At 45.6% G+C, this 17,868-nt stretch overlaps 1 protein-coding gene across 4 annotated transcripts in view; it reads right to left on the bottom strand.

Annotated features, from left to right (window-relative positions):
* LOC139263176 (bcl-2-modifying factor-like) overlaps positions 1 to 17,868 on the bottom strand; it is a 113,891-nt gene that overhangs the window by 47,584 nt on the left and 48,439 nt on the right. For all 4 annotated transcript variants that reach the window (XR_011593056.1, XR_011593057.1, XM_070878849.1 and 1 more), the window contains exon 2: positions 2,154 to 2,540. Coding sequence is in view for 2 of the 4 variants with exons in the window: in XM_070878849.1 (XP_070734950.1) it covers positions 2,154 to 2,540 (387 nt within the window). In the remaining 2 variants the exon portion in view is untranslated. The remainder of the gene's footprint in view (positions 1 to 2,153; positions 2,541 to 17,868) is intronic.

The following is a 17,868-nucleotide window of genomic DNA, read 5'->3' as shown; positions in this document are numbered from 1 at the left end:
TGAGAGATCATGGTGGAGGTGTGGCAAATGAGAGTACGGGGCCCAGAAGAGCTGAGGGCCCAGGGGCAGCACAGGCCAGCCCACATTGTATATGTGTGCGCACTAGGTCCATGCAGCAGAGCAGGTCTCCAGTCGTCCTGGTTAACCCTTGCCACTGGATAAAGGCCTAGCTCTGTCAAGCCCGTGTGGTGGCTGATGTGCAACGGTCACCACACGTTAAAAAAAATCCATGCATAGGCATCTTCCACCCCCTCAATTGGAGTTCAGGACTGGAACACCAGGTCCTTCACTGAAACATCTGTGAACTCGTGGAAGCAAGTCATCCTCGTTCGAGGGACCGCCTATGATGATGAGTGAGCTTCCAAAAGGTAGCCACTCCTGAATTTCCAGGCAATACTAGTTCTTCCCCTTCCAATTGCTTGGCCTGCCATTGGTTGGATATATCAGCAGAGAAGTAGAAGAGGCATGGGAGGCAAATGTTTATGCTCGTTCATCCTCTGCCAATGCACAACCATTTAAAAAAAAATATTCAATCCCTCCCCCACTCCAGTTTTCTTCCCTCCTCTCATTGCTAGGGAACAGTGCCTTCCCCGGTGGACATTCTCCTCTTTTGATTCTAGTGTCAGCAAGCTATTTCGACCATGGGGGGGCGTCAAACCCAAGCCTATTCCAAGCCCTCATCTAACATGTGCACATCTCAGCTTGGGGGTCACTGGTTACTTCCGAAACATCGGAAAGCCGAGCTGTTTTTAGTTTTGGGTGGAAGTTCGCTGAGCTTCACTTTGTTTTCACTTGCCCTTGGCATTGTTTCCACGTCAGGTTTGTAAGAATGAAGGAACATCAACGATTGACGTTTCCTCTCAATCCTTTGCTCCGAATCCCTCGGGGGCACTGCTCCAACAAACAGTCTCAGGCCAATGTAGGGGAAAGTTCGTGGGCCTGCTGCTGGGACTGGGACAGGTCCAGGTTGGGGGTGGCCCGTGGGGAGGGTCGCTCTGCCTGCCTGCCTGCCTCTCTTGCACGTAATGCACAAAACAGATTTGGGATCTTTTGCATGATACTTTCCCTTTCCAATCGTGGTTTGGTATATCTATTTAATTTTGTGGTTTGGTGCATCTATTTAATGTTGTTCCAACAAAGAGCTTCATAGCTTCAATTAAAGGAGTTATGGGCCGGGGGCTGAGTCATGCCCGCACCCGGGTGCACCTGGGGAGTGAGCGCACGGTGTCTGCCGGTATGCTGGAGGTCGTCCGCGACTGGTGAGCAACGCAAGGACTGCAGCGTGTAATGGATGGTGTAAATAATATTATTATTTAATTTCAGAAGTTTGATGATTTTGTTTTCCATTAGTTGTGCCCTTTAAAAGGAGGCCCTTTTGTTTGATGACACAGGGGCAACCCAGAGTCTCTTCATCATTCAAATTAGAAGAGTAGACGGGAATCATGCTAGACCAGCAGACCATTCCCAGGCCCCATCCCCTTTTGCTGCTAATAACTCACTGTTAGATTCTCTGTAACTTTGTGGGCACCGCCCCAAACTCATTTTATATAGGACCCTGACAGCTAAGGGAAAGGTGCGGGACAGGGGGAGAAACACAAAGGGAGAGCAAGGGAAAAACAATAGGGAGAAAGAAGAATTAAGTGAGAAAAAGGGGAGAAAGAGAAGAGGGTGAGAAAGGCAGAGAGGAAGGGGAAGGGAGAGAGAAAAGGGAAGGGAAGTAGAGAGACAGAGACAAGGGGAATGAGGGAGAGAGAAAGGGGAGAGAAGACGGGGAAGGAGAGAGGAGGAAGAGGGGGAGCAGAGGAAGAGGGAGGAGAGGGAAAGAGGAAAGGGAAAGAGGAGAGGGGGAGGGAGAAAGAAGAGGGGTCGACAAAGAGAGAGAGAGAGAGAAAAGGGATGCAGGATAGACAGAGAGAGGGGGGAGTCAGAGAAAAAAAAGCGGACTTTATTCCACTGGCCTGCGTTTGATTTAAAACCAGGTCCCAGACGTGAAAGGACAATGTTTGAACCTACCGTGCTATTCAGTCATACAGAACATCGATCTTAAAGGCTAAACATGCAAGTATTCCATTATGTAACACTATGTTATCAATCCAACCCAAACAAAGGAAAGAAATGAACTGAGAATGCATCAGATGGCAGAAGAGGATTACCATAGAACAGTCTTTGAGGCTCACTCCCAACTTCGCTTGGTAACATGGGATTGGCTGACTGTTGGTGGGTAGGCGGGGGAGTGGAGCTGGAGGTTTGAGTCCCTCTGTCACACTGCTCCTCCTGGCCACATCCTGCTCTGCAGAAGTGTACGGACGATGCTGGTGAGAACAGCCGGGAGCGGGCGGAGGTCCAGGTCGGAGAGGCGCACGGTGCGCACGTCCCACTGGTGTCGCTGTAACCGCTGTCGGGGGCTGTCAAGTCTTGGGGAAACACTTCATCATCGCTGTCGAGCTCCTCGCTCTCGCACAGATCCATGTCATCCAACCCCGGCTTCGGACTTGGCTTTTTGGGGGCGCTTTCTCGGGAGGGGAAGTGGAGGAAGCTTCCTAAGAGGAGAAAGAAGAAAAAAGACCTGATAAAAATAACAGGTAAATGCATCCTGTTTCGATTTGCAGTTTGTTGACTTTTATGTTTCCCATGGTCTTCAACACCCGTCCCCCCGACCATTCGCTACATTCAGGGGCCCAGCTCCACAAGACAAAGCTGTAGCTCCCTATGGCTTAAAGAGACACAATTCAAATCACTGGGGGGAAATCTTCAGATTTTTTCCCACAGGAGGGAATAGGAAGAGGAAGAAGAGGGATGGAGAGAGGCTGGAGAGGAGAGGGCGGACAGAGAGGAAAAAAGAAGAGAGGAAATAGGAAGAGGAGATGAGAAAAAAAAGACTTGGATTTATATAGCGCCTTTCACAACCACCAGAGGTCTCAAAGTGCTTTACAGCCAATGAAGTACTTTTGGAGTGTTGTCATTGTTGTAATGCAAGAACTGCAGCAGCCAATTTGCGCACAGCAAGCTCCCACAAACAGCAATGTGATAATGACCAGATAATCTGGCTTTTTTTGTGATGTTGATTGAGGGATAAATATTGGCCAGGATATTGGGGATAACTCCCCTGCTCTTCTTCAAAATAATGTCATTGGATCTTTTACATCCACTTGAGAGAGCAGACGGGACCTCGGTTTTAATGTCTCATCTGAAAGACAGCGCCTCCGACAGTGCAGCACTTCCTCAGCTCTGCATTGGAGTGTCAGCTTAGATTTTTTGTACTCAAGTCCCTGGAGTGGGACCTGAATCCACAACCTTCGGACTCAAGAGGCGAGTGTGTTACCCACTGAGCCACAGCTTACACTGCAAGGAGAGGAGAAAGAAAGAAGACAGGAGCAGGAGAGGAAAGGAGGAGAGAAGAAGGCAGGAAGTGGAGGAGAGAAGTTGCAAAGAGCTTGCAGATGATACTTAAGAAGTTTGTAGATAATACTAAAATCGTCTGGTGTGGTTGATAATGAAGAAGAAAGCTGTAGATTGCAGGAAGATATCAATCAACTGGTCAGGTGGGCAGAACAGTGGCAAATGGAATTCAATCTGGAGAAGTGCGAGGTAATGCATTTGGGGAGGGCTAATGAGGAAAGGGAATACACATTAAATGGTAGGACACTGAGACGTGTAGAGGAACAAAGGGACCTTGGAGTGTATGTCCACAGATCCCTGAAGGTTGCAGGCCAGGTAGATAAGGTGGTTAAGAAGGCATACTGAATACTTATATTCTATGCCTCGGATAATAAAGACAAGAGCAGGAGGGTTATGCTTGTATAAAACACTAGATAGTCCACTGCTGGAGTACTGCGTGCAGTTCTGGACACAGCATTATAGGAAGGATGTGATTACACTGGAGAGGATACAGAGGAGATTTACGAGGATGTTGCCGGGAATGGAGAAGCTTAGCTATGAGGAAAGATTGGATAGGCTGGGTTTGTTTTCATTGGAACAGAGGAGGCTGAGGGGAGACCTCACTGAGGTGTATAAAATTATGAGGGGTCTAGATATAAATGGATAGAAAGGGCCTATTTCCCTTAGCAGAGGGGTCAACAACCAGGGGGGATAGATTTAAAGTAATGGGGGGAGGTTTAGAGGGGGTGTGAGGGGAAATTTCTTCACCCAGAGGGTTGTGGGGGTCTGGAACTCGCTGCCTGAAAGGGTAGTAGAGGCAGAAACCCTCACCACATTTAAAAGTACTTGGATGTGCACTTAAAGTGCTATAACCTGCAGGGCTACAGACCTAGAGCTGGAAAGTCAGATTAGGCTGGATAGCCTCTTGTTGGTTGGCATGGACACGATGGACCGAAACGGCCTCCTTCCCTGCTGTAAACTTCTATGATTCTATGAACCATTTCCCCATAGCCTGCCTCCACTTCTCCAGCTGCTCTCCCACACTCCTGAGTGGTGCCAGGAAGCAGCACTGGTATAAGGCCGAGAATATATTGCTTGGCCAGAGAATGCAAACGTCACTGTTACACAATGGAAAGCATTCACTTTATGAGCAATGTGTGGCTCGGAAAGGTGACTGTGAGAAGTTTTTGTGAACCGAAGCTCTTCTGCTGCTCACTATTGGACCATAGCGATGGGTCTCGTGCTAATCAGGCACAGTGACAGTCCTGCTCAGGGAGAGCGCCGGTGCAGGGCAAGAAAAAGATAACTTGTATTTATATAGAGCCTTTCACACATCTGAACGTCCCAAAGTGCTTCAAGGTCAATGAAGTAATTTTGAATTGTAGTCACTGTTGCAATGTGGGAAACACGGCAGCCAATTTGCGCACAAGGTCCCACAAACAGCAATGAGATAAATGGTCACATCTGTTTTTGTTATGTTGATTGAGGTAGATATTGGCCAGGACACCAGGAATAACTCACATGCTTTTCTTCAAATAATATAGCCACCCGAGAGGGCAGACGGGGCCTCAGTTTAACGTGTCATCTGAAAGACTCCGACAGTGCAACACTCCCTCAGTACTGCACTGGAGTGTCAGCCTAGATTTATGGGCTCAAGTATATGGTACTTGAATCCACAACCTTCTGACTCGGGGCGAGAGTGTTACCGACTGAAACAAGGCTGACAGCGAGGTTAACACTGGTCAGCAACATTCAGATAGATATCTGGGGTTCCTACAAATGGTTTGTAGAATGACGGGCACCATTCAGAGATGAAGGCCGCTTTCCTGCTGCAAATCTGCACAATACAGATTTCTTCAAAACATCAGCTAAAAACAACTACAAGGGAGGCAGGACATCTGTGAGACGCCAACACTTTACTATAAGTGGTGTCAGTCACTTCACAGCGACGTCACTGTGCGCTGTTGAGCAAGCGTGGCCTTATTTACGGAGTCACAGGTGGATGTAGCTAGCGAAAGAGAGAGAGAGAGAGAGAGAGACATACAAACAGAGAGAGAGAGACAACCCCTCAGAGACAGAACAAGAGGAACACAAACATATAGAGTCACGAACAGAAACAGGCCCACATGCAGAGACAAACCCACACAAGGAGACACAAAGAAAGATGAAACAAAAATAGAGACACACACACACAGAAAGCAGACACAACAACTTCAATCAATACCGTGCATTTAAGATAGAAAAAAATATCCCAAGCAGCTTCACCGGGACCTAATGAGAAAAAATGGACATATACAAGGCGAGGAACAGATAGAGAAAGAGAGAGAGACACAGAGACACAGATAGAGGGAGAGAGAAACAGGAACACAGATACAAAGAGAGAGAGAGAGAAACAGTCACAGAAACAGATACAGAGAGACACAGATACAGAGGGAGAGAAACAGGGACACAGATACAGAGAGACACAGGAACAGATACAGAGAGAGAGAAAGAAACAGAGACACAGATAGAAAGAGAAACAGGGATACAGATACAGAGAGAGATAGAAACAGGGAAACAGATACAGTGAGAGAGAGAGAAACAGGGACACAGATACAGTGAGAAACAGGGACACAGATAGGGAGAGAGAGAGAAACAGGGACACAGATAGGGAGAGAGAGAAACAGGGACACAGATAGAGAGAGAGAGAAACAGGGACACAGATGGAGAGAGAGAGAGAAATAGGGATACAGATATAGAGAGAAACAGGGATACAGGTATAGAGAGAAACAGAGACAGAGAGAGAGGGAGAGAGGGAGAGAGAGAGAGAGAAGCAGGGACACAAATACAGAGAGAAACAGGGATAGAGAGAGAGAGAAAGAAACAGGGACACAGATACAGAGAGAAACAGGGACACAGATAGATAGAGAGAGAAACAGGGACACAGATAGAGAAAGAGAGAGAGAGAGAAACAGGGACACAGATAGAGAAAGAGAGAGAGAAACAGGGACACAAATACAGAGAGAAACAGGGACACAGATAGAGAAAGAGAGTGAGAGAGAGAGAGAGATACAGAGAGAGAGAAGCAGGGACACAAATACAGAGAGAGAGAAACAGGGACACAGATAGAGAGAGAAAGAGAGAAACAGGGACACAGATAGAGAGAAACAGGGACACAGATAGAGAGAGAGAAACAGGGACACAGATAGAGAGAGAGAGAAACAGGGACACAGATAGAGAGAGAGAGAGAGAGAGAGAGAGATACAGAGAGAGAGAAGCAGGAACACAAATACAGAGAGAGAGAAACAGGGACACAGATAGAGAGAGAAACAGGGACACAGACAGAGAGAGAAACAGGGACACAGATAGAGAAAGAGAAACAGGGACACAGATAGATAGAGAGAGAAACAGGGACACAGATAGAGAAAGAGAGAGAGAGAGAAACAGGGACACAGATAGAGAAAGAGAGAGAGAGAGAAACAGGGACACAGATAGAAAGAGAGAGAGAGAGAGAGAGAGAGAGAGAGAGAGAAAGAAACAGGGACACAAATACAGAGAGAAACAGGGACACAGATAGAGAAAGAGAGTGAGAGAGAGAGAGAGAGATACAGAGAGAGAGAAGCAGGGACACAAATACAGAGAGAGAGAAACAGGGACACAGATAGAGAGAGAAAGAGAGAAACAGGGACACAGATAGAGAGAAACAGGGACACAGATAGAGAGAGAGAAACAGGGACACAGATAGAGAGAGAGAAACAGGGACACAGATAGAGAGAGAGAGAGAGAGAGAGAGAGATACAGAGAGAGAGAAGCAGGAACACAAATACAGAGAGAGAGAAACAGGGACACAGATAGAGAGAGAAACAGGGACACAGACAGAGAGAGAAACAGGGACACAGATAGAGAGAGAGAGAGAGAGAGAGAGAGATACAGAGAGAGAGAAGCAGGAACACAAATACAGAGAGAGAGAAACAGGGACACAGATAGAGAGAGAAACAGGGACACAGACAGAGAGAGAAACAGGGACACAGATAGAGAAAGAGAAACAGGGACACAGATAGATAGAGAGAGAAACAGGGACACAGATAGAGAAAGAGAGAGAGAGAGAAACAGGGACACAGATAGAGAAAGAGAGAGAGAGAGAAACAGGGACACAGATAGAAAGAGAGAGAGAGAGAGAGAGAGAGAGAGAGAGAGAGAAAGAAACAGGGACACAAATACAGAGAGAAACAGGGACACAGATAGAGAAAGAGAGTGAGAGAGAGAGAGAGAGATACAGAGAGAGAGAAGCAGGGACACAAATACAGAGAGAGAGAAACAGGGACACAGATAGAGAGAGAAAGAGAGAAACAGGGACACAGAGAGAGAGAGAGAGAGAAAGAAACAGGGACACAAATACAGAGAGAAACAGGGACACAGATAGAGAAAGAGAGTGAGAGAGAGATACAGAGAGAGAGAAGCAGGGACACAAATACAGAGAGAGAGAAACAGGGACACAGATAGAGAGAGAGAGAGAGAAACAGGGACACAGATACAAACAGGGACACAGATACAGAGAGAAACAGAGACAAAGATACAGAGAGAGAGAAACAGGGACACAGATAGAGAGAGAGAGAGAGAGAGACAAAGATAGAGAGAGAGAAACAAGGACACAGATACAGAGAGAGAGAGAGAGACAAAGATAGAGAGAAACAGGGACACAGATACAGAGAGAGAGAGAGACAAAGATGGAGAGAGCGAAACAGGGACACAGATAGAGAGAAACAGGGACACAGATACAGAGAGAAACAGAGACACAGATAGAGAGAGAGAGAAACAGGGACACAGATACAGAGAGAAACAGAGACAAAGATACAGAGAGAGAGAAACAGGGACACAGATACAAAGAGAGAGAAACAGAGACACAGATAGAGAGAGAAACAGAGACACAGATAGAGAGAGAAACAGAGACACAGATAGAGAGAGAAACAGGGACACAGATACAAAGAGAGAAAAACAGGGACACAGATAGAGAGAAACAGAGACACAGATAGAGAGAGAAACAGGGACACAGATACAAAGAGAGAGAAACAGGGACACAGATAGAGAGAAACAGAGACACAGATAGAGAGAGAAACAGGGGCACAGATACAGAGAGAAACAGAGACACAGATAGAGAGAGAAACAGGGACACAGATACAAAGAGAGAGAAACAGGGACACAGATAGAGAGAGAAACAGAGACACAGATAGAGAGAGAAACAGAGACACAGATAGAGAGAAACAGGGACACAGATACAGAGAGAAACAGAGACACAGATAGAGAGAGAAACAGAGACACAGATACAGAGAGAGAGAAACAGGGACACAGATAGAGAGAGAGAGAAACAGGGACACAGATACAGAGAGAGAGAGAAACAGGGACATAGATACAGAGAGAGAGAGAGAAACAGATAGAGAAAGAGAAACAGGGACACAGATACAGAGAGAAACAGAGACAAAGATACAGATAGAGAGAAACAGGGACACAGATAGAGAGAGAGAGCGAGAGAGAGAGAAACAGATAGAGAAAGAGAAACAGGGACACAGATACAGAGAGAAACAGGGACACAGATAAAAAGAGAGAGAAACAGGGACACAGATAGAGAGAGCAACAGAGACACAGATAGAGAGAGAAACAGGGACACAAATACAGAGAAATACAGGGACACAGATAGAGAAACAGGGACACAGATACAGAGAGAGAAACAGGGACACATAAACAGAGAGAGAGAAACAGGGACACAGATACAGAGAGAGAAACAGGGACACAGATAGAGAGAGAGACAGGGATACAGATAGAGAGAGAGAGAGAGACAAAGATAGAGAGAGAGAGAAACAGGGACACAGATAGAGAGAGAATCTGGGATACAGATAGAGAGAGAGAGAGGCAAAGATAGAGAGAGAGAAACAGGGACACAGATACAGAGAGAAACAGGGATACAGATAGAGAGAGAAACAGGGACACAGATAGAGAGAAACAGGGACACAGATAGAGCGAGAGAGAGAGACAAAGATAGAGAGAGAGAAAAAGGGACACAGATACAGAGAGAAACAGGGATACAGATACAGAGGGAAACAGGGACAAAGATACAGAGAGAAACAGGGACACAGATAGAGAGAGAGTGAGAGACAAAGATAGAGAGAGAGAGAAACAGGGACACAGCTACAGAGAGAAACAGGGACACAGCTACAGAGAGAGAGAGAGAGACAAAGATAGAGAGAGAAACAGAGACACAGATAGAGAGAAACAGGGATACAGATAGAGAGAGAGAGACAAAGATAGAGAGAGAGAAACAGGGACACAGATAGAGAGAAACAGGGACACAGATAGAGAGAGAAACAGGGACACAGATAGAGAGAGAAACAGGGACACAGATAGAGAGAGAGTGAGAGACAAAGATAGAGAGAGAGAGAAACAGGGACACAGATACAGAGAGAAATAGGGATACAGATAGAGAGAGAAACAGGGACACAGATAGAGAGAAACAGGGACACAGATAGAGAGAGAAACAGAGACACAGAGAGAGAGAGAAACAGAGACACAGATACAGAGAGAGAGAGAAACAGAGACACAGATACAGAGAGAGAGAGAAACAGAGACACATACAGAGAGAGAAACAGGGACACAGATAGAGAGAGAAACAGGGACACAGATACAAAGAGAGAAAAACAGGGACACAGATAGAGAGAAACAGAGACACAGATAGAGAGAGAAACAGGGACACAGATAGAGAGAGAAACAGAGACACATATACAGAGAGAGAAACAGGGACACAGATAGAGAGAGAGAAACAGAGACAAAGATACAGAGAGAGAGAAACAGGGACACAGATACAAAAAGAGAGAAACAGGGACACAGATAGAGAAAAACAGAGACACAGATAGAGAGAGAAACAGGGACACAGATAGAGAGAGAAACAGAGAGACAGATACAGAGAGAGAAACAGGGACACAGATAGAGAGAAACAGGGACACAGATACAGAGAGAAACAGAGACACAGATAAAGAGAGAAACAGGGACACAGATACAAAGAGAGAGAAACAGGGACACAGATAGAGAGAGAAACAGAGACACAGATAGAGAGAGAAACAGAGACACAGATACATAGAGAGAAACAGGGACACAGATAGAGAGAAACAGGGACACAGATACAGAGAGAAACAGAGACACAGATAGAGAGAGAAACAGAGACACAGATACAGAGAGAGAGAAACAGGGACACAGATACAGAGAGAGAGAGAAACAGGGACACAGATACAGAGAGAGAGAGAAACAGGGACACAGATAGAGAGAGAAACAGGGAGACAGATACAGAGAGAGAGAAACAGGGACACAGATACAGAGAGAGAGAGAGAAACAGATAGAGAAAGAGAAACAGGGACACAAATACAGAGAGAAACAGAGACAAAGATACAGATAGAGAAAAACAGGGACACAGATAGAGAGAGAGAGAGAGAGAGAGAAACAGATAGAGAAAGAGAAACAGGGACACAGATACAGAGAGAAACAGGGACACAGATAAAAAGAGAGAGAAACAGGGACACAGATAGAGAGAGAGAGAAACAGGGACACAGATACAAAGAGAAACAGGGATACAGATAGAGAGAGAAACAGGGACACAGATAGAGAGAAACAGGGACACAGATACAGAGAGAAACAGGGATACAGATACAGAGTGAAACAGGGACAAAGATACAGAGAGAAACAGGGATACAGATAGAGAGAGAAACAGGGATACAGATAGAGAGAGAAACAGGGACACAGCTACAGATTGAAACAGGGACACAGATACAGAGAGAGAGAGAGAGAGACAAAGATAGAGAGAGAAACAGAGACACAGATAGAGAGAAACAGGGATACAGATAGAGAGAGAGAGACAAAGATAGAGAGAGAGAAACAGGGACACAGCTACAGATTGAAACAGGGACACAGATACAGAGAGAGAGAGAGAGAGACAAAGATAGAGAGAGAAACAGAGACACAGATAGAGAGAAACAGGGATACAGATAGAGAGAGAGAGACAAAGATAGAGAGAGAGAAACAGGGACACAGATAGAGAGAAACAGGGACACAGATAGAGAGAGAAACAGGGACACAGATAGAGAGAGAGTGAGAGACAAAGATAGAGAGAGAGAGAAACAGGGACACAGATACAGAGAGAAATAGGGATACAGATAGAGAGAGAAACAGGGACACAGATAGAGAGAAACAGGGATACAGATAGAGAGAGAAACAGGGACACAGATACAGAGAGAAACAGGGATACAGATAGAGAGAAACAGGGACACAGATACAGAGAGAAACAGGGACGCAGATAGAGAGAGAAACAGGGACACAGATAGAGAGAGAAACAGGGACGCAGATAGAGAGAGAAACAGGGACACAGATAGAGAGAGAAACAGGGACACAGATACAGAGAGGTGACTGTGAGAAGTTTTTGTGAACCGAAGCTCTTCTGCTGCTCACTATTGGACCATAGCGATGGGTCTCGTGCTAATCAGGCACAGTGACAGTCCTGCTCAGGGAGAGCGCCGGTGCAGGGCAAGAAAAAGATAACTTGTATTTATATAGAGCCTTTCACACATCTGAACGTCCCAAAGTGCTTCAAGGTCAATGAAGTAATTTTGAATGGTAGGACACTGAGACGTGTAGAGGAACAAAGGGACCTTGGAGTGTATGTCCACAGATCCCTGAAGGTTGCAGGCCAGGTAGATAAGGTGGTTAAGAAGGCATACTGAATACTTATATTCTATGCCTCGGATAATAAAGACAAGAGCAGGAGGGTTATGCTTGTATAAAACACTAGATAGTCCACTGCTGGAGTACTGCGTGCAGTTCTGGACACAGCATTATAGGAAGGATGTGATTACACTGGAGAGGATACAGAGGAGATTTACGAGGATGTTGCCGGGAATGGAGAAGCTTAGCTATGAGGAAAGATTGGATAGGCTGGGTTTGTTTTCATTGGAACAGAGGAGGCTGAGGGGAGACCTCACTGAGGTGTATAAAATTATGAGGGGTCTAGATATAAATGGATAGAAAGGGCCTATTTCCCTTAGCAGAGGGGTCAACAACCAGGGGGGATAGATTTAAAGTAATGGGGGGAGGTTTAGAGGGGGTGTGAGGGGAAATTTCTTCACCCAGAGGGTTGTGGGGGTCTGGAACTCGCTGCCTGAAAGGGTAGTAGAGGCAGAAACCCTCACCACATTTAAAAGTACTTGGATGTGCACTTAAAGTGCTATAACCTGCAGGGCTACAGACCTAGAGCTGGAAAGTCAGATTAGGCTGGATAGCCTCTTGTTGGTTGGCATGGACACGATGGACCGAAACGGCCTCCTTCCCTGCTGTAAACTTCTATGATTCTATGAACCATTTCCCCATAGCCTGCCTCCACTTCTCCAGCTGCTCTCCCACACTCCTGAGTGGTGCCAGGAAGCAGCACTGGTATAAGGCCGAGAATATATTGCTTGGCCAGAGAATGCAAACGTCACTGTTACACAATGGAAAGCATTCACTTTATGAGCAATGTGTGGCTCGGAAAGGTGACTGTGAGAAGTTTTTGTGAACCGAAGCTCTTCTGCTGCTCACTATTGGACCATAGCGATGGGTCTCGTGCTAATCAGGCACAGTGACAGTCCTGCTCAGGGAGAGCGCCGGTGCAGGGCAAGAAAAAGATAACTTGTATTTATATAGAGCCTTTCACACATCTGAACGTCCCAAAGTGCTTCAAGGTCAATGAAGTAATTTTGAATTGTAGTCACTGTTGCAATGTGGGAAACACGGCAGCCAATTTGCGCACAAGGTCCCACAAACAGCAATGAGATAAATGGTCACATCTGTTTTTGTTATGTTGATTGAGGTAGATATTGGCCAGGACACCAGGAATAACTCACATGCTTTTCTTCAAATAATATAGCCACCCGAGAGGGCAGACGGGGCCTCAGTTTAACGTGTCATCTGAAAGACTCCGACAGTGCAACACTCCCTCAGTACTGCACTGGAGTGTCAGCCTAGATTTATGGGCTCAAGTATATGGTACTTGAATCCACAACCTTCTGACTCGGGGCGAGAGTGTTACCGACTGAAACAAGGCTGACAGCGAGGTTAACACTGGTCAGCAACATTCAGATAGATATCTGGGGTTCCTACAAATGGTTTGTAGAATGACGGGCACCATTCAGAGATGAAGGCCGCTTTCCTGCTGCAAATCTGCACAATACAGATTTCTTCAAAACATCAGCTAAAAACAACTACAAGGGAGGCAGGACATCTGTGAGACGCCAACACTTTACTATAAGTGGTGTCAGTCACTTCACAGCGACGTCACTGTGCGCTGTTGAGCAAGCGTGGCCTTATTTACGGAGTCACAGGTGGATGTAGCTAGCGAAAGAGAGAGAGAGAGAGAGAGAGACATACAAACAGAGAGAGAGAGACAACCCCTCAGAGACAGAACAAGAGGAACACAAACATATAGAGTCACGAACAGAAACAGGCCCACATGCAGAGACAAACCCACACAAGGAGACACAAAGAAAGATGAAACAAAAATAGAGACACACACACACAGAAAGCAGACACAACAACTTCAATCAATACCGTGCATTTAAGATAGAAAAAAATATCCCAAGCAGCTTCACCGGGACCTAATGAGAAAAAATGGACATATACAAGGCGAGGAACAGATAGAGAAAGAGAGAGAGACACAGAGACACAGATAGAGGGAGAGAGAAACAGGAACACAGATACAAAGAGAGAGAGAGAGAAACAGTCACAGAAACAGATACAGAGAGACACAGATACAGAGGGAGAGAAACAGGGACACAGATACAGAGAGACACAGGAACAGATACAGAGAGAGAGAAAGAAACAGAGACACAGATAGAAAGAGAAACAGGGATACAGATACAGAGAGAGATAGAAACAGGGAAACAGATACAGTGAGAGAGAGAGAAACAGGGACACAGATACAGTGAGAAACAGGGACACAGATAGGGAGAGAGAGAGAAACAGGGACACAGATAGGGAGAGAGAGAAACAGGGACACAGATAGAGAGAGAGAGAAACAGGGACACAGATGGAGAGAGAGAGAGAAATAGGGATACAGATATAGAGAGAAACAGGGATACAGGTATAGAGAGAAACAGAGACAGAGAGAGAGGGAGAGAGGGAGAGAGAGAGAGAGAAGCAGGGACACAAATACAGAGAGAAACAGGGATAGAGAGAGAGAGAAAGAAACAGGGACACAGATACAGAGAGAAACAGGGACACAGATAGATAGAGAGAGAAACAGGGACACAGATAGAGAAAGAGAGAGAGAGAGAAACAGGGACACAGATAGAGAAAGAGAGAGAGAAACAGGGACACAAATACAGAGAGAAACAGGGACACAGATAGAGAAAGAGAGTGAGAGAGAGAGAGAGATACAGAGAGAGAGAAGCAGGGACACAAATACAGAGAGAGAGAAACAGGGACACAGATAGAGAGAGAAAGAGAGAAACAGGGACACAGATAGAGAGAAACAGGGACACAGATAGAGAGAGAGAAACAGGGACACAGATAGAGAGAGAGAGAAACAGGGACACAGATAGAGAGAGAGAGAGAGAGAGAGAGAGATACAGAGAGAGAGAAGCAGGAACACAAATACAGAGAGAGAGAAACAGGGACACAGATAGAGAGAGAAACAGGGACACAGACAGAGAGAGAAACAGGGACACAGATAGAGAAAGAGAAACAGGGACACAGATAGATAGAGAGAGAAACAGGGACACAGATAGAGAAAGAGAGAGAGAGAGAAACAGGGACACAGATAGAGAAAGAGAGAGAGAGAGAAACAGGGACACAGATAGAAAGAGAGAGAGAGAGAGAGAGAGAGAGAGAGAGAGAGAAAGAAACAGGGACACAAATACAGAGAGAAACAGGGACACAGATAGAGAAAGAGAGTGAGAGAGAGAGAGAGAGATACAGAGAGAGAGAAGCAGGGACACAAATACAGAGAGAGAGAAACAGGGACACAGATAGAGAGAGAAAGAGAGAAACAGGGACACAGATAGAGAGAAACAGGGACACAGATAGAGAGAGAGAAACAGGGACACAGATAGAGAGAGAGAAACAGGGACACAGATAGAGAGAGAGAGAGAGAGAGAGAGAGATACAGAGAGAGAGAAGCAGGAACACAAATACAGAGAGAGAGAAACAGGGACACAGATAGAGAGAGAAACAGGGACACAGACAGAGAGAGAAACAGGGACACAGATAGAGAGAGAGAGAGAGAGAGAGAGAGATACAGAGAGAGAGAAGCAGGAACACAAATACAGAGAGAGAGAAACAGGGACACAGATAGAGAGAGAAACAGGGACACAGACAGAGAGAGAAACAGGGACACAGATAGAGAAAGAGAAACAGGGACACAGATAGATAGAGAGAGAAACAGGGACACAGATAGAGAAAGAGAGAGAGAGAGAAACAGGGACACAGATAGAGAAAGAGAGAGAGAGAGAAACAGGGACACAGATAGAAAGAGAGAGAGAGAGAGAGAGAGAGAGAGAGAGAGAGAGAGAAAGAAACAGGGACACAAATACAGAGAGAAACAGGGACACAGATAGAGAAAGAGAGTGAGAGAGAGAGAGAGAGATACAGAGAGAGAGAAGCAGGGACACAAATACAGAGAGAGAGAAACAGGGACACAGATAGAGAGAGAAAGAGAGAAACAGGGACACAGAGAGAGAGAGAGAGAGAAAGAAACAGGGACACAAATACAGAGAGAAACAGGGACACAGATAGAGAAAGAGAGTGAGAGAGAGATACAGAGAGAGAGAAGCAGGGACACAAATACAGAGAGAGAGAAACAGGGACACAGATAGAGAGAGAGAGAGAGAAACAGGGACACAGATACAAACAGGGACACAGATACAGAGAGAAACAGAGACAAAGATACAGAGAGAGAGAAACAGGGACACAGATAGAGAGAGAGAGAGAGAGAGACAAAGATAGAGAGAGAGAAACAAGGACACAGATACAGAGAGAGAGAGAGAGACAAAGATAGAGAGAAACAGGGACACAGATACAGAGAGAGAGAGAGACAAAGATGGAGAGAGCGAAACAGGGACACAGATAGAGAGAAACAGGGACACAGATACAGAGAGAAACAGAGACACAGATAGAGAGAGAGAGAAACAGGGACACAGATACAGAGAGAAACAGAGACAAAGATACAGAGAGAGAGAAACAGGGACACAGATACAAAGAGAGAGAAACAGAGACACAGATAGAGAGAGAAACAGAGACACAGATAGAGAGAGAAACAGAGACACAGATAGAGAGAGAAACAGGGACACAGATACAAAGAGAGAAAAACAGGGACACAGATAGAGAGAAACAGAGACACAGATAGAGAGAGAAACAGGGACACAGATACAAAGAGAGAGAAACAGGGACACAGATAGAGAGAAACAGAGACACAGATAGAGAGAGAAACAGGGGCACAGATACAGAGAGAAACAGAGACACAGATAGAGAGAGAAACAGGGACACAGATACAAAGAGAGAGAAACAGGGACACAGATAGAGAGAGAAACAGAGACACAGATAGAGAGAGAAACAGAGACACAGATAGAGAGAAACAGGGACACAGATACAGAGAGAAACAGAGACACAGATAGAGAGAGAAACAGAGACACAGATACAGAGAGAGAGAAACAGGGACACAGATAGAGAGAGAGAGAAACAGGGACACAGATACAGAGAGAGAGAGAAACAGGGACATAGATACAGAGAGAGAGAGAGAAACAGATAGAGAAAGAGAAACAGGGACACAGATACAGAGAGAAACAGAGACAAAGATACAGATAGAGAGAAACAGGGACACAGATAGAGAGAGAGAGCGAGAGAGAGAGAAACAGATAGAGAAAGAGAAACAGGGACACAGATACAGAGAGAAACAGGGACACAGATAAAAAGAGAGAGAAACAGGGACACAGATAGAGAGAGCAACAGAGACACAGATAGAGAGAGAAACAGGGACACAAATACAGAGAAATACAGGGACACAGATAGAGAAACAGGGACACAGATACAGAGAGAGAAACAGGGACACATAAACAGAGAGAGAGAAACAGGGACACAGATACAGAGAGAGAAACAGGGACACAGATAGAGAGAGAGACAGGGATACAGATAGAGAGAGAGAGAGAGACAAAGATAGAGAGAGAGAGAAACAGGGACACAGATAGAGAGAGAATCTGGGATACAGATAGAGAGAGAGAGAGGCAAAGATAGAGAGAGAGAAACAGGGACACAGATACAGAGAGAAACAGGGATACAGATAGAGAGAGAAACAGGGACACAGATAGAGAGAAACAGGGACACAGATAGAGCGAGAGAAAAAGGGACACAGATACAGAGAGAAACAGGGATACAGATACAGAGGGAAACAGGGACAAAGATACAGAGAGAAACAGGGACACAGATAGAGAGAGAGTGAGAGACAAAGAT

The sequence above is a fragment of the Pristiophorus japonicus genome, chromosome 4 (genome assembly GCF_044704955.1).
Source record: "Pristiophorus japonicus isolate sPriJap1 chromosome 4, sPriJap1.hap1, whole genome shotgun sequence".
NCBI lineage: Eukaryota > Metazoa > Chordata > Chondrichthyes > Pristiophoridae > Pristiophorus > Pristiophorus japonicus.
This window is presented reverse-complemented; position numbering and strand designations above follow the sequence as displayed.